The sequence below is a fragment of the Haliotis rufescens genome, unplaced genomic scaffold, assembly GCF_023055435.1.
Source record: "Haliotis rufescens isolate VD_foot unplaced genomic scaffold, xgHalRufe1.0.p SCAF_2, whole genome shotgun sequence".
NCBI lineage: Eukaryota > Metazoa > Mollusca > Gastropoda > Lepetellida > Haliotidae > Haliotis > Haliotis rufescens.
The window spans coordinates 79,579,432-79,601,653 of NW_025963890.1; the positions used below are offsets into that span (position 1 = coordinate 79,579,432).

Genomic DNA, 22,222 nt, shown 5'->3' on the forward strand with positions numbered 1-22,222 from the left:
GTCTTACCTTCAGTAGGTCTGGAAATCGTCATGCAGACCTTTAATCTGACCCCCAGTAGGTCTGGAAGTCGTCATGCAGACCTTTAATCTGACCCTCAGTAGGTCTGGAAGTCGTCATGCGGACCCTTCGTCTTACCTTCAGTAGGTCTGGAAGTCGTCATGCAGACCTTTAATCTGACCTTCAGTAGGTCTGGAAGTCGTCATGCGCACCTTTAATCTGACCCTCAGTAGGTCTGGAAGTCGTCATGCGGACCCTTCGTCTTACCTTCAGTAGGTCTGGAAGTCGTCATGCAGACCTTTAATCTGACCCCCAGTAGGTCTGGAAGTCGTCATGCAGACCTTTAATCTGACCCTCAGTAGGTCTGGAAGTCTTCATGCGGACCCTTCGTCTTACCTTCAGTAGGTCTGGAAATCGTCATGCAGACCTTTAATCTGACCCCCAGTAGGTCTGGAAGCCGTCATGCAGACCTTTAATCTGACCCTCAGTAGGTCTGGAAGTCGTCATGCGGACCCTTCGTCTTACCTTCAGTAGGTCTGGAAGTCGTCATGCAGACCTTTAATCTGACCTTCAGTAGGTCTGGAAGTCATCGTGCAGACCTTTAATCTGACCCTCAGTAGGTCTGGAAGTCGTCATGCAGACCTTTAATCTGACCCTCAGTAGGTCTGGAAGTCTTCATGCGGACCCTTCGTCTTACCTTCAGTAGGTCTGGAAATCGTCATGCAGACCTTTAATCTGACCCCCAGTAGGTCTGGAAGCCGTCATGCAGACCTTTAATCTGACCCTCAGTAGGTCTGGAAGTCGTCATGCGGACCCTTCGTCTTACCTTCAGTAGGTCTGGAAGTCGTCATGCAGACCTTTAATCTGACCTTAGGTAGGTCTGGAAGTCATCGTGCAGACCTTTAATCTGACCCTCAGTAGGTCTGGAAGTCGTCATGCAGACCTTTAATCTGACCCTCAGTAGGTCTGGAAGTCGTCATGCGGACCCTTCGTCTTACCTTCAGTAGGTCTGGAAGTCGTCATGCAGACCTTTAATCTGACCCTCAGTAGGTCTGGAAGTCTTCATGCGGACCCTTCATCTTACCTTCAGTAGGTCTGGAAGTTGTCATTCAGACCTTTAATCTGATCTTCAGTAGGTCTGGAAGTCGTCATGCAGACCTTTAATCTGACCTTCAGTAGGTCTGGAAGTCGTCATGTGGACCCCTCGTCTTACCTTCAGTAGGTCTGGAAGTCGTCATGCAGACCTTTAATCTGACCTTCAGTAGGTCTGGAAGTCGTCGTGCAGACCTTTAATCTGACTTTGAGTAGGTCTGGAAGTTGTCATGTGGACCCCTCGTCTTACCTTCAGTAGGTCTGGAAGTCGTCATGCAGACCTTTAATCTGACCTTCAGTAGGTCTGGAAGTCGTCGTGCAGACCTTTAATCTGACTTTGAGTAGGTCTGGAAGTCGTCATGTGGACCCCTCGTCTTACCTTCAGTAGGTCTGGAAGTCGTCATGCAGACCTTTAATCTGACCTTCAGTAGGTCTGGAAGTCCTCATGCGGACCTTTAAAGGGGCACTGATCTAAAGCAATTCCCCGGGACTGGTTGTATCGTTTGTTATTGTTTTTTCCCTGTGACTACCCGGATGATACGCAACGCAACTGAGCGTGACCAGAGACTAGGCTACCGTCTGCAAGGACAGCTAAATAAATTTGGAGGCAATATTTGTTTTACCCATTTTTGAACACTGATTGGTTAACCGTGATCTATAAAGATTTCGACAAAAGGCGCATGTTAATTAATTTCTTCAGCCTAAACAAACAGACAAAAAGAACACTGGGGCTCATCGGTTGTCATTTGGAAATACCCCTGATTGTTAAAGTTTAAAAAAAAGTATCCATGCAGTGAAAGCATTTTCGGATTTCGGATTGCGTCGATAATACGATTACTACTCCCTTGTCATCCAAGTTTTCTGGTATAACCCTACACTTGTGTATTTGTCGTGATTCACTTGAAGCTCAGTTAATGAATTTATTACAGGTATAATTAGTGGTAGCCCCACTCCGAATACCTGACGAAAGGTTCCCATTTGGCATTTATTGTGTCTGGGGTAATTATTCAATCTAAATCCAGGTTTGAAGTGAGGTGAAATGTGTGTTATGTAATATGCACGTGGCAGCCCAGCAAGAGATGAATGATCAGCTGATTTACTTTTTTGGTAAATCAGAGGATCGTCTGTAGTCATCAAAGCATAAACAGAAAATACATTGATTGATTAATCACTGTTATCTTGCACGGTGGATATCTCAAAAGTGAGTGTTTACATGTCTAGGTTTACAAAAACAAAGGGCATACACTCATATCCTTGTGTGAAGTGCCGATGTAAAAACAACATACTTTGTTCAAAGGGTTAACCGATAATACGTCGATTAATTGCTCATTGTTATCTAACTCAACGGATTATTTTAGGCACCGTGGACGTTATGAAAATAGTTGTCACATGGGCTTTCTCAGCCGACCTTTGAGACTTGACACCTATGTGAAACACCTGAAACAATCCAAGTGATCAGTTGAGAAACGAACACGGGTTATAAATATCCCGAAACGATATACATATTTTAAAATATTTGATTGTTACAGAGACACGTGACATCGAATATGTGTCTTTGTACACCTGCAGACGTTTGGGATATTGTTCCTTTGTGTGGATATTCACAAATACATTCCTCGAACAAGGAAGCTGCTTAAAATTATACACATAAATTTGGTAGGTTGTAATTATGATATTCACATATTGTTTTCCTTGATTTGCAGTAGCATTGGACAGAATCATTCTTGTTCCTCTACGTCTTGGTTGGGAAATTCTTCGATGCGCGATAGACGTTGTTTTCACAAGTCTTTTCCTTTGCATATTACAGCTGAATTTGTAAAATGTGATTCTCTCAGGCAATTTATAAAATGTGTAAATATTTTAGTCATTTTGACTAAAAAATCTGTCCATTTCTTTAACAGATTGACCAAAATTGATTAAGATGATCAATAGGGCCTAAAAACATCACAATAAATTATTATGTAGGATTAGAAGCCAAACAATATAGAAATGGACTTTTCATCGTAACATTTTCAGTCTCTTGGTGATGATATTAAACATAAAAATGTTTGGAATTTGTTGTCATAATAATACAGATGGACATGTTTTTCAGTCAATTTGTAAAATTACTGAATATTCAGGCGTTTAATAAATTTCCGAAGTGAAAATTTTGCACATTTTGACTGTAAAAATATAAACAGGATAAAATAAGCAATGCTCAGGAGAAATATTTACTTTGTGTTGCAAGTCAAAATAGTTTACAAGAAAATCGCACAATTACCAAGCAAGTGACTTATCAAAACTTTGTCACCATTACCGATGCTACCCACAAAGATACCCACCTTTCCTTATTATTTCCCAACCTGTATTTCATTTTGTTGATCAATGTGACCATACGCCTTTATACTATCAATAAAAGTGACGAATGCGCTTATGAATTGCGCAGCACAGGTTGCGAACTAGTCTAGGTTTCTGCTATATCATCCGGGTACTCACGGGAAAAAACAATAACAAAGGCAACAACCAGTCCCGGGGAATTGCTTTAGATCAGTGCCCCTTTAATCTGATCTTCAGTAGGTCTGGAAGTCGTCATGCGGACCCTTTGTCTTACCTTCAGTAGGTCTGGAAGTCGTAATGCGGACCCTTAGTCTTACCTTCAGTAGGTCTGGACGTCGTCATGCGGACCCTTAGTCTTACCTTCAGTAGGTCTGGACGTCGTCATGCGGACCCTTAGTCTTACCTTCAGTAGGTCTGGAAGTCGTCATGCGCACCTTTAATCTGACCTTCAGTCGGTCTGGAAGTCGTCATGCGGACCCTTAGTCTTACCTTCAGTAGGTCTGGAAGTCGTCATGCAGACCTTTAATCTGACCTTCAGTCGGTCTGGAAGTCGTCATGCGGACCCTTAATCTTACCTTCAGTCGGTCTGGAAGTCGTCATGCAGACCTTTAATCTGACCTTCAGTCGGTCTGGAAGTCGTCATGCAGACCTTTAATCTGTCCTTTAGTGGGTCTGGAAGTCGTCATGTGGACCTTTAATCTGACCTTTAGTGGGTCTGGAAGTCGTCATGCGGACCTTTAATCTGACCTTCAGTCGGTCTGGAAGTCGTCATGCAGACCTTTAATCTGACCTTCAGTCGGTCTGGAAGTCGTCATGCAGACCTTTAATCTGTCCTTTAGTGGGTCTGGAAGTCGTCATGCAGACCTTTAATCTGACCTTTAGTGGGTCTGGAAGTCGTCATGCGGACCTTTAATCTGACCTTCAGTCGGTCTGGAAGTCGTCATTAGGGCCTTTAATCTTACCTTCAGTCGGTCTGGAAGTCGTCATGCGGACCCCTAGAGGCTTGTAGGGTGAGGCGTCATTGGACTCCAGGGACGCACAGACATAGTCATCAAGGAATGACAGGGTAAAGTCCAACTGGAAAATAGCATATAAAATAACACATGAGTCTGTGAGTCAGGCGTTCCTCTGCTCTAACCAGTATGCCAGTCTATCACAGCACATGAGTCTGTGAGTCAGGCGTTCCTCTGTGCTAACCAGTCTATCACGGCACATGAGTTACTGAGTCAGCCTTGCCTACGCTCTCATACAACTACTCTGTAGTGTTGCACAACCACCTTTCCATACATATGACTCCTCTGCAGGAATATACACATGTCACTACTGCAACTGCATAGCCGCTGTATTTGTTTAAAGGAATACAGATGATGATGCATGGCTTCACATATACCTTTTTCACCCTCCCTCCATTTTGGGAGATGCAGATTTTTCTTGACTTCTCTGGTTGTGCTACAAGGACCTGCACTTCTTGGAACTTCTGCAGTCAGAAACAGATGTGTCAGTAGTAACGTCTTTAATTGTAAAACCTAGTACAATGTGGCAACATTATATATACACCAGTACTATGTGGCAACATTATATATACACCAGTACTATGTGGCAACATGATATATACAAGAGTACAATGTGGCAACATTATATATACACCAGCACTATGTGGCAACATTATATATACACCCGTACTATGTGGCAACATGATATATACACCAGTACAATGTGGCAACATTATATATACACCAGTACTATGTGGCAACATTATATATACACCAGTACCATGTGGGAACATTATATATACACCAGTACTATGTGGCAACATTATATATACACCAGTACTATGTGGCAACATTATATATACACCCGTACTATGTGGCAACATTATATATACACCCGTACTATGTGGCAACATGATATATACACCAGTACAATGTGGCAACATTATATATACACCAGTACTATGTGGCAATATTATATATACACCAGTACAATGTGGCAACATTATATATACACCCATACTATGTGGCAACATTATATATACACCAGTACTATGTGGCAACATTATATATACACCAGTACAATGTGGCAACATTATATATACACCAGTACAATGTGGCAACATTATATATACACCAGTACTATGTGGCAACATTATATATACACCAGTACAATGTGGCAACATTATGTATACACCAGTACTATGTGGCAACAGTATATATACACCAGTACAATGTGGCAACATGTATTATTAAGGTAAAAATATCATTTATAGTTATCTTGAGTCATACTTTTTGCATATCTCATCTCATTCTGAAAAGGTAGTGGAAATTATTGTACTGTGTTCCCAAGAACAGAGAAAAACATTGCACCTGAACACACCCCTCAGCCTCCAAGTCGCACAGTAAGCATGTGACAAGCCGGTACACTCGTCACTCTCTCATTTCACTTACCCTTACGGTCGAAACACACATACTGGAAGCAGGGATGGCTGGGTGGTCGCTATAGTGTATGAGTCGGGATAAGTACAGATAAATATCCTAAAAAATACACACCTTATCCTGACTCATAGTAATTGCTTGAATCCCACTTGAATCATCCATTGTGCCATAATTTACACTGCCAAATGTACATTGTTAGTGTGCCAGGTATCTGGCAAGGTATCATGATAAGTATCGAATTGCGCAGTTGGTATATCGTCCCAGCCCTAGCCAATACTATGTGGCAACGTTATATTTACGTCAGTAGTACGTGGCAACATCACATACATAAGTACTATAGGCAACATCACATACGCCAGTACCACATGGCAGGAATATATACACCAGTACCATGTGGCTGCCTCACATACACCAGTACTACATGGCTGCCTCACATACACCAGTACCACGTGGCAGGAATATATACACCAGTACCATGTGGCTGCCTCACATACACCAGTACTACGTGGCTGCCTCACATACACCAGTACCACGTGGCAGGAATATATACACCAGTACCATGTGGCTGCCTCACATACACCAGTACTACGTGGCTGCCTCACATACACCAGTACCACGTGGCAGGAATATATACACCAGTACCATGTGGCTGCCTCACATACACCAGTACCACGTGGCAGCGTCACATACACCAGTACCACGTGGCAGGAATATATACACCAGTACTATGTGGCTGCCTCACATACACCAGTACTACGTGGCTGCCTCACATACACCAGTACCACGTGGCAGGAATATATACACCAGTACCATGTGGCTGCCTCACATACACAAGTACCACGTGGCTGCCTCACATACACCAGGACCACGTGGCAGGAATATATACACCAGTACTACGTGGCTGCCTCACATACACCAGTACTACGTGGCTGCCTCACATACACCAGTACCACGTGGCTGCCTCACATACACCAGTACCACGTGGCAGGAATATATACACCAGTACCATGTGGCTGCCTCACATACACCAGTACTAGGTGGCTGCCTCACATACACCAGTACCACGTGGCAGCGTCACATACACCAGTACCACGTGGCAGGAATATATACACCAGTACTATGTGGCTGCCTCACATACACCAGTACTACGTGGCTGCCTCACATACACCAGTACCACGTGGCAGGAATATATACACCAGTACCATGTGGCTGCCTCACATACACCAGTACCACGTGGCTGCCTCACATACACCAGGACCACGTGGCAGGAATATATACACCAGTACTACGTGGCTGCCTCACATACACCAGTACTACGTGGCTGCCTCACATACACCAGTACCACGTGGCTGCCTCACATACACCAGTACTATGTGGCAGGAATATATACACCAGTACCAAGTGGCTGCCTCACATACACCAGTACCATGTGGCTGCCTTACATACACCAGTACTATGTGGCAGGAATATATACACCAGTACCACGTGGCAGCGTCACATACACCAGTACCACGTGGCTGCCTCACATACACCAGTACCACTTGGCAGGAATATATACACCAGTACTACGTGGCAGCCTCACACACACCAGTACCACGTGGCAGCGTCACATACACCAGCACCATGTTGCAGCATTATATACGCTAGTACCACATGGCAGAAATATACCACTGACCTGCTGAAGCTGTGGCTGAGTGAAGGTGTATTTGTTGAAGCCGAACCAGTCCCTTACTGCGCCGGCATCCACCACACCCTTGACCACCAGGTTGATGAGGGAGGAGAAGACCAGCCCGTGTAGGTGGGCGTCAGCCGCCCGGGGGAGGGGGCTACACAGGGCAGCCAGGACTCGCGACGGTTTCTGGGTCCCCAGTCCCATCCTCATCTCACCCAGCACCTGCAACATTTGTCCACCTTAGACGGGGGTTGTTATTTCTGTGTAAAAGACGTACAACTTCCCCATAAAGACATATTTATTTTCTCATAAACTTAGAGTTGAAGAATTAATTTTTTAACTGCAAACTAAAGCAGTAAATACCAACCAGACCCTTACGAAAATGGCTTACGGTGATCCCCACTTGTCAATCTGACCTTTACCAACTTGACCTTGACTTACGGTGATCCCCTTTTACAAACATGACCTTTACCAACTTGACCTTGACTTACCGTGATCCCCTCATACCAACCTGACCTTTACCATCCTGACCTTTACCAACCTGACCTTTACCAACTTGACCTTGACTTACCATGATCCCCTCCTAGCAACCTGACCTTTACCAGCCTGACCTTTACCAACCTGACCTTGACTTACAGTGATCCCCTCTTACCAACATGACCTTTACCAACCTGACCTTTACCAGCCTGACCTTTACCAACCTGACCTTTACCAACTTGACCTTGACTTACAGTGATCCCCTCTTACCAACCTGACCTTTACCAGCAGGACCTTTACCAACCTGACCTTTACCAACCTGACCTTTACCAACTTGACCTACTTACAGTGATCCTCTCTATTTAGTTTGTTGTTTAACGCCACACTGAGCAATATTCGAGCAATAGAAAAACGGTCTGTAAATAATAGTCTGGACCAGACAATCCAGTTATTATCAATGAAGTCAGTGAGTGAGCGCTTCTTCACGCAATATCTCGGAGGGGGACACCAGAAATGTGCTTCACACATGGTGAGTGAGTCAGTTAAAATTCATTGTCGCATCGGCATTATTTCAGCCATATAGCGACGAGACAAAGTTGATATATACACAATTTATTCATGAATACAAAGTTATATTTCAAATTTTTTTATCAAATATATTTGGACATAACAATATCATTTACAGAGTTTTAAAACACGGGCTACAGGCCACCAGTAACCAAAGCTAGGCCACCTCGCTAGGCCACCTCGCTGGGCCACCTCGCTATGCCACCTCGCTACGCCACCTCGCTGGGCCACCTCGCTACGCCACCTCGCTGGGCCACCTCGCTACGCCACCTCGCTGGGCCACCTCGCTACGCCACCGCTCTGGGCCACCTCGCTACGCCACCTCGCTACGCCACCTCGCTGGGCCACCTCGCTGGGCCACCTCGCTGGGCCACCTCGCTACGCCACCTCGCTACGCCACCATGCTATGCCACCTCGCTGGGCCACCTCGCTGGGCCACCTGGCTGGGCCACCTCGCTGGGCCACCTCGCTAGGCCACCTCGCTGGGCCACCTCGCTGGGCCACCTCGCTATGCCACCTCGCTGGGCCACCTCGCTAGGCCACCTCGCTGGGCCACCTCGCTACGCCACCTTGCTGGGGATCATACTGGTTGATGGTAGTTACATTGACTGTGATAGGAATTACGTGTTACACAGATGGGGGGACAATTATCTTACAGTACTTTAACCTCCTGGACAGAGCCTTTAATAATGTCAGTTGACAATAGCATCACACCAAATTTAAAAACAAGCAATTAATTATTCACATACATATTTTAAAAGTAGCTGAGAATTTGATGCCTGCTAACGCAGGAAAAAAGATCTTTCAGATTTACTGTTTGACAATGTTAATCCCTTGTGACTGCAAAGTCCACACGGTTAAGCAATATATGCTTGACGGTGAACCTTTCATCACAAGGGAAACACTTAGGAGGTTCGTCCTCATCAGTCTCAAGCATATATTTATGGATAAACAGATACTGTGACCAATACGACATCTTCATTAAATGACCTCGTCAAAAAAAGACCTTGTCATGTCTTGACTGACAACCCAAGTAGGCATGACCGATTGTTGGTTTAAATTCATGAAGGTTATTGATTCCTAACTGGGTGTCCCACCTTTTTTGTATAAGATCCCGAGTATAACTTTTGATAGTTGGTCTGAAATCGCTGTACGGGATCAGTAGTGGAGAAAACGGTTTGTCAAGAGCTGCGCCAGCTGCAGCATCAGCTTTCGAGTTACCTGTTATGCCTACATGTAATCGGCAACCAGCAAAGACGATGTCACATTGGCCAGTAGAAAGATCACTATATAGTTCTAAAATGTCTAGGATAATAGGGTGATATGGTGAGACAATTTTAAGTGCCTGAAGGCAAGACAACGAGTAAGAGAAGATGATGAAATTTTAGATTGTTTTTGATGTTTAATATAAGTCAAAGCTGTTAATATAGCTTTGGCCTTAGCAGTGAAGACTGAACTACTATTTGGGATTCTTGAGGAGACAGTTCTGGATCCAATGATGGTGGCACTTGCACCGTCTGTAAAAATGGATTTGTGAGAATTATATTTTGATCATAATTGGTTATATGATTGTTGATATACTAAAGGATTTGATTCTAACTTTTTTAGCTGAGATAGAGTGAGGTCTACTTCTGGCTTCACCATCTGCCAGGGAGAGAAGACAGAAGTGGGAAGGGTGATATAATACTGTAAATCGGGAAATTAATGGCCCATAGCCAAAAATGCGATTCCATGTGAATGCGATACCCCCTCCTCTTAAGCATCAGTGGATTTATATATAAAGAAAATGTCCTCTGTCATGTTTGCAGGAGAATCCTCACCTTAATCCAACCTTTCATTGATCCAATCACACACAAAATAGCACTGCTTATTAGCACTCAGTAGAGTACCTCCGCTAAAACAACACAGCGCGCTGGATCGTGTCGGCCTTTGATGCAGTCGCAAAGAACAAAGACACGATATTGCGTGGGTGGTGTCTGTCTGGACGTGCAGGTGTGATCAGTGATAACATAAGTGAGTAGAACTCTTGTCTTGACCCCAGAAGTGACAATTCACAGGATGTAATTAGTGTTTGAATGACATTGTTTATATACTTCTTACATGTGCCGCTAAAAAACCAGTGACATGGAATACATAGTTGTTTGTTTTCAGCGTATGTCTAAATTGGTATATCTGTTATTCAATATGTCTTATTATTGATATAAATGCGATGTTTAATAATGCAAGCATAGAACATTCGCATTTTTCGCATTTAACTCACACTCGCGTTAATTTCAGGATTTACAGTATTTAGATCTATTTCAGCTGCAGTGATGTGTGGTTGAATTTTTATTTCAAGTGGTGGAACCAAGTTGGACAGATTCAGAAACTGGTTTTCCAATTGAGGTGAAAAAACGCAACTGTGTGCTGGATTTGATTTATTCACTGTTCAAGAGAAGGTTCATCATCCTCCTTATACAAACTGTCCTCGGGAGAGGTCCTAAAAGCTGCAAGACAGAGCCTTAGATGGTGTATTGTGTCTTATTTTCTAAATTGCTTTTTAATGGAACCATAGTCTAGTTTGGAGCGTATTAACGATCAGTACAAGTGAAAAAGGGTTGTCTGATCCCCTCCCCACTCGGAATTTTAAACAACTTTTAACAAGTCGAGGGCCTTCAGGGACTTTGCCTTTAGATATTTGATGTGTAGTAAGATTGTGAGATGACGGTCAAATATGAGGCCCAGCCTCCTCTACTACCTTGATTGGAGTACCATCTAAAAATAAATCTGGATCCTTGTGAGAAATATACTCACACACAAAAGAAATGCAAGTGGTTTTAAGCAAACAGGTATCAAACACGGAACCATAAATTGATACGAGTTTTAGCATGTAGTACTAGTGAAGCCTGATGGTGTCATCAATATTTTTGGTTGCATTTTGGAAGCCCCGAGTAAAAACGCAACATAAAAAACGAATGGCTAAAACGCACCATTTCAATGAATATGTGGGTATCATGCACCCATTTCTCGCGAACTCGAAAATGCACGAACTGTCACAAACTGTAGTGTGTATAAAACTGTGACGATTCTTGGGCCTACCACTCCTTGGTCAACAATGCCACGCCTAACTCCAATTCAGAGAAACCAGGCTATCGGACGTTTGGAAGCTGGAGAGTCTGTCCAAGATGTTGCGCATCATTTCAACATTAACATAACCACAATTTACCGTCTCCTGCATCGATACAATGCTACACTGACCACAGATGACCTTCCTCGGAGCGGCCGTGCTAGGGTCACCACACCTCGACAAGATCGGCAGATGACCCGTCAACACCAGCGACATCCATTCCTAACTGCAAGTGAAAGTGCTCGACAGACAATAGGAACACATAATTGACACATTAGCCGGGACACTGTGATGCGACCTCTTCGTTCCAACAACCTCAGATGTTGCCGACCAGCACATCGTCCTGTTCTCCAACCACTGCATCGACAAGCATGACTTCAGTGGGCACAGGGTCATCGCAATTGGCTTCATCGTGAGTGGAGGCGTGTCATCTTCTCTGATGAAAGTCGCTTTTGTGTCTCCCATGCAGACGGAAGAGTCAGAATTTGACGGCGTCGAGGTGATTGTTTCGCTCACAGAAACGTTGTGGAAAGGTATCCATGGGGTGGACCTAGCGTCATGATAAGGGCAGGGATTGAACTTAATGCGAGACTTGGACCAATGTGCTTTCTGAATGTTGGTCAAGGTCGGGGACACGGTGTCACTGCTCAGCGGTATATCGACCATGTGATCAGACCCCACGTTGTTCCATTTTTTGCACAACATCAACAACACATTTTCCAGTAGGACAACGCTCGTCCCCATGTTGCCAGAGCTACCATGGCCTTTCTGCAACAACATCCGTGCTCTACCGTGGCCAGTCCTCAGCCCTGATCTGAACCCCATAGAAAACTTGTGGGATGAGGTTCAAAGGCGTCTGCACAATGTGCGCCCAGTCCCTACAACTGCCGATGAACTACCCACAGCTGCTCTGGGTGTGTGCAGGAGGATCCTTAGGGCCTCGACAAATCGTCTGATCCACTCAAAGTACAGGAGATGTGTGGCAGTGATCAATGCTAATGGGGGGTCACACCAGGTATTGACTGACATTTTGTGTATTGGCCCGAAACTGTGTAAGCCCTTAACATTTGAAAAAAACAATTATGTCATCTGCCTTTTTAATCCATTAAACTGTCTTCAGTCAAATTTTTGTCAATCTTGCCCTATTAGTACTTCTTGTCTTTACTGTTGACAATAAATAACATGTATACTGCATACTCGACTTGCGTTTCTTTTGCATGTGAGTATATATTTATGACAAAAGTGAATACAGTTTGTCTTGCATTTAGAAAATTTTAAGCCATTTTCGTTGGCCCATTTTTTAATTTAGTTAGGACAGAGCTGTGGCTGTCTTTCTATTGTATTTATCTTCTTACCACAACAAGAAATGTTGAAATCGTCCACAAACAGTGAACTGTGAACCACTATTTTTTCATACTTCAGTAAGACTTTTAATTTTGATGCTGAAAGTGTGACATATATTAGTATGCTGCCTTGAGGGATGCCCTGATCTTGAACGAATTGATCAGAGAGGGTAGAGCCCACTCGTACTTGAAGTTGTCTGCTAAAAATTTAGATATGATCTGAGGTAATCTGCCCTTTAATCCAAATTCACACAACTTTTTTAAAATACCATGTTTCCACGTTGTATCATATGCCTTCTCTAGGTCGAAAAAGATCTATATAGTATGTTGTTTGTTTACAATGGAATTTTTAATAAATGATTCCAAACGCACCAAATGGTCAATGGTACTTCTGTTTTTTTTATAAACCACACTGGATGTCACTCTGGAGGTTATTCCAGGTACCAGACTAATCGATTGTAGACCATGTGCTTCATGGTTTTACAAACACAGCTAGTTAATGATATTGGATGGTAGTTGGATGGATCTGCATGATCCCGTCCTGGCTTTGGTATTGGTATGATAACAGCATTGTGCCACAAAGGAGGGACATTTCCGGTTGTCAATATTTCATTAAATGTATTAACTTAAGTTTCCAAACATGAATCGGGCAAGTGTTTTTAGAAGCTGATAGTGGACGTTGTCGGGTCATGCTGTCATGAGATTGCCCTAGGGCAGTATGTAATTCGTGGAGTGAAAATGTTTCATAATAGTCCTCACCATTATCCGAGTTAAACTTTCTGTTTTTCTTTTCCTGCGTTTTTTGAAAGGTCTGAAATTGAGGGTTATAGTCGGATGATGAGGAATGATTTGCAGCAGTGTCACCAAGTTTGTTGTCAATTTCAGATTTAGTTGTCAAAAATGTATGACCATCTTTGAGATGGTGAACTCCAGATTTTGATCCTTTGCACTTACCGTATTTTCTTGAGTATAGTGCGCACTTTTTAAAAAAAAACCACAGCTGTGTAGAAGGGGGTGCGCATTATACACGAATTAATGAGTTTTCATGTTTTTTCCCCCATGGAAAAACATTACTGTGAGCACGTAACACCGGAAATACCATGTCAACAAATCCATACTGAAGTTCGCAAATTATTCATGTAATTACACTGTCTGGCTATAAAAAGTGTTCTTTGTATATCTGGACTTATGTTTGTAACTTATTTCATTAATTTTATTCAAAATTCTTTTTAATAATCTTTTGAATCACGTTCCAAAACCTTGGACATGGGTGTGCAGGAATTGATTGGATACATAGTTCCTCCTGAATTGATGTTTATTTTGTTTAAAAGTATGTCTCGCTATGTCGCCCATGATCCTAATGTGATTCAGGTTGTGGACGATGGGATGTCGACTAAAATATTTCTCAGCTTTCTTCTTATTTTTTTTAGCTTGTTTACAATTATCATCACATGATAATGGGATTACATATATGAGGGTTTGGAGAGGAATTAAGGATGCTTTTGTCTCCAATAGCATTTAATAAATCTGAAAGAAATTGTATAGGATCAGGAACATTCCTGAAACTGTCAGGTTTTAGTTTTTCAGTACATAGTGTTTGGAATAAAGACCTATTGGCCTTTGTAAAGTTCCACCCTGTTGAAGGCGGTTTGTCAAACGGATAAATACTTGTAGGTGAGGTGAAATTGGGTTTAACTTCGCGGCCAAGATTATTGCACTTATATAGCGATGTGCATGCAAGTGTGTGTGTGTGGCTGCTTGTACTAGTCCGAACTGATGCCGATTTATAGTGCTAGCTCACTGAGATACCATGCCGCAGTTTAACATGAATACCCCATTCAGACACAGTATACTGACTCCAAGCCGACCAGTCCTTGTTTTAACCCCTTAATGCCGAGCGCCAGTCAGGGTAACAACACGTACAATCTTTTAACGTCTTTTGGCATGACGCGTCAGGGGATTGAACCCCGGACCTTCCGCTCTACTTCTAGACCACGGTGGGATTAATAGTTGTAAGTATTGTTGGAAAATGGTCACTTCCACAAAGGTCATCATGGACCGACCATTCAAATTCATTTAAAATATTTGAATCTGTCAGTGAAAGGTCAAGGGCAGAGTATGTGCCAGTGGCAGGATGCAGATAGGTGGTATTACCATCATTGAAGATGCATAAAGCATTGTTTGAGATAAAATCTTCAAGGACTTTTCCCTAATTATTTGTATCAGTACTCCCCCATAGGGGATTATGACCTTTTAAATCACCCATGATAATACAGAGCTTCGGGAGCTAATCGTACAAAGTCTGAAGATCTGATTGACGGGTGGTTGACGAAGGTGGAAGATACAGTGAACACAGTGTAAACACAATGTTGAAAGTAACACAGACAGCAACAGCTTGTAGAGTAGTGTTGAGTGGAACAGGGCTATGGATTAAGCCATGTTTCACCAGGATAGAAGAACCTCCTGCAGCTTTATCACCAGCAGGGGAAAATGAGTGGCAAGAACTGTACGGACGGATATCATATCGATCTATGTGTTGTGTTGTGGATTCTTGGTTACCTCCATGTCCAGAGGAACACAGGAGTTATCGACCTCTGCTGGTACCTCATCAGGAGAGGTGGCCTTTGGTGGTGGTGGTGTTTGCAGCTGCTCTTTATGCTGCATTTGTTTCAATAATTTCTTCTCTTTTTGAAAGTCCAATGATTTCTGGTTCTGGTTCAGGTGTCGGTTTAGGTGTCTGAGACTCAATATTTTTTTTATTTGGGAGGTTTCACAGACAAAGGTGTCACAGACGAAGGAGTCACAGACGAAGGTGTCACAGACGAAGGTGTGACAGGCGAAGGAGTCACGGGCGAAGGTGTCACAGACGAAGGTGTCACAGACGAAGGAGTCACAGACAAAGGTGTCACAGACGAAGGAGTCACAGACGAAGGTGTCACAGGCGAAGGAGTCACAGGCGAAGGTGAAACAGACGAGGTGTCACAGACGAAGGTGTCACAGATGAAGGTGTCACAGACGAAAGTGTCACAGATGAAGTTGTTACAGACGATGGTGACACAGACGAAGGTGTCACAGATGAAGGTGTCACAGATGAAGGTGTCACAGACGAAGGTGTCACAGATGAAGGTGTCACAGACGAAGGTGTCACAGATGAAGGTGTCACAGATGGAGTCACAGACGAAGGTGTCACAGACGAAGGTGTCACAGATGAAGGTGTCACAGATGAAGGTGTCACAGATGGAGTCACAGACGAAGGTGTCACAGACGAAGGAGTCACAGATGAAGGAGTCACAGACAAAGGAGTCACAGACGAATGTGTCACAGACGAAGTTGTTACAGACGAATGTGTCACAGACGAAGTTGTTACAGACGAAGGTGTCACAGACGAAGGTGTCACAGACGAAGGTGTCACAGATGAAGGTGTCACAGATGAAGGTGTCACAGATGAAGGTGTCACAGACGAAGGTGTCACAGACGAAGGTGTCACAGATGGAGTCACAGATGAAGGAGTCACAGATGAAGGTGTCACAAATGAAAGAGTCACAGACAAAGGAGTCACAGACGAATGTGTCACAGACGAAGGTATTACTGACGAAGGTGCAGAGGCAGTTGGGAAAGGCTGAACAGACTTGACCCATGTCACATCAGTCTGGCAGTCAATAGGGGCAGTGGTAACTGGAGCACAAGAGACAGCAGGAGAGTAAGAGATAGTGGAGGTGGTTGTAGTAAGATCTTCAACCCTCTTCTTTGCTTTGTGGTATGAGACATTTTGTTCGGTCTTTAATTTCATAATCTGGGACTCACGTTTCCACACGACAGGATTTGGAAGATGCCATGTGGTTCCCACCGCAGTTTGAACAATTCACATCCTTGCTGCAGTCAGTGGCCTGGTGTTTGTCGCCGCTACGGTAACAAACAGCAGAGGCATGGCAGGACTTTTATCCCTGCTTGGCAGGTGTAGCACTGGAGTGGATTGGGGATATACACCTCCACTTCAATGCTACAATATCCAGCTTTAATGGCTTGGGGGATAGTCGTTCAGGCGAAAGTAAAGAGGTAGGTGTTGGTTGGTTCGACCACAACATCCTTCTTGAAAGAAAATCGTTTGACCGCTGTGACCGACTGTTGTTCCGACTGTTATATCGTCTTAGGTAATGCCAGACAGGCAGCATGCTCTGCCACGGACAATTACCTTACTTGAGTTCAGTGTCTTGTGCACTGAGACAACAACCTTGATATTGACAAACTCTTTTAATTTGAGCAGACTGACAGATTGTTGTCTCTGTGCACATTCTACAAGGAGAGAGCCAGAATGAAGCTTGGCGACATTTGTAACCTCTCCGCAGATACCAGTGATACCTTTGGAGATTGCAAATGGATTCAATTTGATTGATTCTTTGTCTAAAGCTTTGATTACCAAGATACGTGGCCAATAGTCAGATCTAGTGGGCATTGTAGTTTCATCAGATTTGATGTGTCGTCTTTTTGAACCAGGTTGATGGGAAGCCATGCTCAGAAGGAAAATACTTCTGCACTCCTTTTCCCCACCCACCGTGGAGTGTCAACAAGGACAGTCTTATGCTGCAGTGGATCTCCAAGCTGCAAATTTGACGCGGAAAGCTATAACTATCTACCAAATTAAGGGTCAGGCTGGTTCGGCCCATAACAATTAATTGGAGACGTACAGAATTCGGAGGTCAGAATCACCAGACTGGCCCATGAGCCACCGCCTTCTTGGCATAAGGCTCTAAGCAAGTTTTATAGATTGAGACATGTATATATAAGACATTTTGAATGAATTTATTTTTACCAAACGTTTGTGCAAAATAGTGTATGCACAGGGCATGACATGACCAGCTAATTGAAAGAATTGGGCCCATTATACCGCCTGTCAAGGCAAAGTTAGACTCTCCATACAATATAACTACAAATGTTGGAGATGACTGATCTCCTACCCAAGCAGCCAGGTTGACAAGGTTGTTGGACTCTCCATAAAATATAACTACAAATGTTGGAGATGACTGATCTCCTACCAAAGCAGCCAGGTTGACAAGGTTGTTGGACTCTCCATACAATATAACTACAAATGTTAGAGATGACTGATCTCCTACCCAAGCAGCCAGGTTGACAAGGTTGTTGGACTCTCCATACAATATAACTACAAATGTTGGAGATGACTGATCTCCTACCAAAGCAGCCAGGTTGACAAGGTTGTTGGACTCTCCATACAATATAACTATAAATGTTGGAGATGACTGATCTCCTACCCTAACAGCCAGGTTGACAAGGTTGTTGGACTCTCCATACAATATAACTATAAATGTTGGAGATGACTGATCTCCTACCCAAGCAGCCAGGCTGACAAGGTTGTTGGACTCTCCATACAATATAACTATAAATGTTGGAGATGACTGATCTCCTACCAAAGCAGCCAGGCTGACAAGGTTGTTGGACTCTCCATACAATATAACTATAAATGTTGGAGATGACTGATCTCCTACCCAAGCAGCCAGGCTGACACAGTTGTTGGACTCTCCATACAATATAACTACAAATGTTGGAGATGACTGATCTCCTACCCAAGCAGCCAGGCTGACAAGGTTGTTGGACTCTCCATACAATATAACTATAAATGTTGGAGATGACTGATCCCCAAACAGGCAGGTGCAACAATGCTGTTGGACTCTCCATACAATATAACTACAAATGTTGGAGATGACTGATCTCCTACCCTAGCAGCCAGGTTGACAAGGTTGTTGGACTCTCCATACAATATAACTATAAATGTTGGAGATGACTGATCTCCTACCCAAACAGGCAGGTGCAACAATGCTGTTGGACTCTCCATACAATATAACTATAAATGTTGGAGATGACTGATCTCCTACCCAAGCAGCCAGGCTGACAAGGTTGTTGGACTCTCCATACAATATAACTATAAATGTTGGAGATGACTGATCTCCTACCCAAGCAGCCAGGCTGACAAGGTTGTTGGACTCTCCATACAATATAACTATAAATGTTGGAGATGACTGATCTCCTACCCAAGCAGCCAGGCTGACACGGTTGTTGGACTCTCCATACAATATAACTACAAATGTTGGAGATGACTGATCTCCTACCCAAGCAGCCAGGCTGACACGGTTGTTGGACTCTCCATACAATATAACTATAAATGTTGGAGATGACTGATCTCCTAAACAAGCAGCCAGGCTGACAAGGTTGTTGGACTCTCCATACAATATAACTATAAATGTTGGAGATGACTGATCTCCTACCCAAGCAGCCAGGTTGACAAGGTTGTTGGACTCTCCATACAATATAACTATAAATGTTGGAGATGACTGATCTCCTACCCAAGCAGCCAGGCTGACAAGGTTGTTGGACTCTCCATACAATATAACTATAAATGTTGGAGATGACTGATCTCCTACCCAAGCAGCCAGGCTGACAAGGTTGTTGGACTCTCCATACAATATAACTATAAATGTTGGAGATGACTGATCTCCTACCCAAGCAGCCAGGCTGACACGGTTGTTGGACTCTCCATACAATATAACTACAAATGTTGGAGATGACTGATCTCCTACCCAAGCAGCCAGGCTGACAAGGTTGTTGGACTCTCCATACAATATAACTATAAATGTTGGAGATGACTGATCCCCAAACAGGCAGGTGCAACAATGCTGTTGGACTCTCCATACAATATAACTACAAATGTTGGAGATGACTGATCTCCTACCCTAGCAGCCAGGTTGACACGGTTGTTGGACTCTCCATACAATATAACTATAAATGTTGGAGATGACTGATCTCCTACCCAAACAGGCAGGTGCAACAATGCTGTTGGACTCTCCATACAATATAACTACAAATGTTGGAGATGACTGATCTCCTACCAAAGCAGCCAGGTTGACAAGGTTGTTGGACTCTCCATACAATATAACTATAAATGTTGGAGATGACTGATCTCCTACCCTAGCAGCCAGGTTGACAAGGTTGTTGGACTCTCCATACAATATAACTATAAATGTTGGAGATGACCGATCTCCTACCCTAGCAGCCAGGTTGACACGGTTGTTGGACTCTCCATACAATATAACTATAAATGTTGGAGATGACTGATCTCCTACCCAAACAGGCAGGTGCAACAATGCTGTTGGACTCTCCATACAATATAACTACAAATGTTGGAGATGACTGATCTCCTACCAAAGCAGCCAGATTGACAAGGTTGTTGGACTCTCCATACAATATAACTATAAATGTTGGAGATGACTGATCTCCTACCCTAGCAGCCAGGTTGACAAGGTTGTTGGACTCTCCATACAATATAACTATAAATGTTGGAGATGACTGATCTCCTACCCAAGCAGCCAGGTTGACAAGGTTGTTGGACTCTCCATACAATATAACTACAAATGTTGGAGATGACTGATCTCCTACCCAAGCAGCCAGGCTGACAAGGTTGTTGGACACTCCATACAATATAACTATAAATGTTGGAGATGACTGATCTCCTACCCAAGCAGCCAGGCTGACAAGGTTGTTGGACTCTCCATACAATATAACTATAAATGTTGGAGATGATTGATCTCCTACCCAAGCAGCCAGGTTGACAAGGTTGTTGGACTCTCCATACAATATAACTATAAATGTTGGAGATGACTGATCTCCTACCCAAGCAGCCAGGCTGACAAGGTTGTTGGACTCTCCATACAATATAACTATAAATGTTGGAGATGACTGATCTCCTACCCAAGCAGCCAGGCTGACAAGGTTGTTGGACTCTCCATACAATATAACTATAAATGTTGGAGATGACTGATCTCCTACCCAAGCAGCCAGGCTGACACGGTTGTTGGACTCTCCATACAATATAACTACAAATGTTGGAGATGACTGATCTCCTACCCAAGCAGCCAGGCTGACAAGGTTGTTGGACTCTCCATACAATATAACTATAAATGTTGGAGATGACTGATCCCCAAACAGGCAGGTGCAACAATGCTGTTGGACTCTCCATACAATATAACTACAAATGTTGGAGATGACTGATCTCCTACCCTAGCAGCCAGGTTGACACGGTTGTTGGACTCTCCATACAATATAACTATAAATGTTGGAGATGACTGATCTCCTACCCAAACAGGCAGGTGCAACAATGCTGTTGGACTCTCCATACAATATAACTACAAATGTTGGAGATGACTGATCTCCTACCAAAGCAGCCAGGTTGACAAGGTTGTTGGACTCTCCATACAATATAACTATAAATGTTGGAGATGACTGATCTCCTACCCTAGCAGCCAGGTTGACAAGGTTGTTGGACTCTCCATACAATATAACTATAAATGTTGGAGATGACTGATCTCCTACCCAAGCAGCCAGGTTGACAAGGTTGTTGGACTCTCCATACAATATAACTATAAATGTTGGAGATGACTGATCTCCTACCCAAGCAGCCAGGCTGACAAGGTTGTTGGACTCTCCATACAATATAACTATAAATGTTGGAGATGACTGATCTCCTACCCAAGCAGCCAGGCTGACAAGGTTGTTGGACTCTCCATACAATATAACTATAAATGTTGGAGATGACTGATCTCCTACCCAAACAGCCAGGTGCAACAATGCTGTTGGACATTCGGCATTCTCCAAGCAAGGTAGGTAACTCTGGACAAGAAACTCCTCAAATTCTTTGTTCTCCTTTAGATGTAGTTCTGAAACATAGATTTGCAGAATTATTATTATTTTGCAGAATGAGAGAGTGAGAGCCTCAAACGACACAACTGAGCCTCCTGCCACACAACTGAGGATTCTGCCACTCAAATGAGGATTCTGCCACACAACTGAGGATTCTGCCACTCAAATGAGGATTCTGCCACACAACTGAGGATTCTGCCACACAACTGAGCCTCCTGCCACACAACTGAGGATTCTGCCACACAACTGAGCCTCCTGCCACACAACTGAGCCTCCTGCCACACAACTGAGGATTCTGCCACACAACTGAGGATTCTGCCACACAACTGAGCCTTCTGGTAAATAACTGAGCCTCCTGCCACACAACTGGGGATTCTGTCACACAACTGAGGATTCAGCCACACAACTGAGGATTCTGCCACACAACTGAGGATTCTGCCACACAACTGAGGATTCAGCCACACAACTGAGCCTCCTGCCACACAACTGAGGAGCTCACCACACAACTGAGGA

At 43.7% G+C, this 22,222-nt stretch overlaps 1 protein-coding gene across 4 annotated transcripts in view; it reads right to left on the bottom strand.

Moving 5' to 3' along the window:
• The window catches only part of LOC124127095 (AP-4 complex subunit epsilon-1-like), a 125,220-nt gene that overhangs the window by 26,068 nt on the left and 76,930 nt on the right, over positions 1–22,222 (bottom strand). For all 4 annotated transcript variants that reach the window (XM_048400682.1, XM_048400683.1, XM_048400681.1 and 1 more), the window contains 4 exons: positions 21,617–21,726; positions 7,514–7,732; positions 4,797–4,883; positions 4,369–4,483 (listed from right to left, as the gene is read on the bottom strand). In XM_048400682.1, the coding sequence (XP_048256639.1) occupies positions 4,369–4,483; positions 4,797–4,883; positions 7,514–7,732; positions 21,617–21,726 (531 nt within the window). The remainder of the gene's footprint in view (positions 1–4,368; positions 4,484–4,796; positions 4,884–7,513; positions 7,733–21,616; positions 21,727–22,222) is intronic.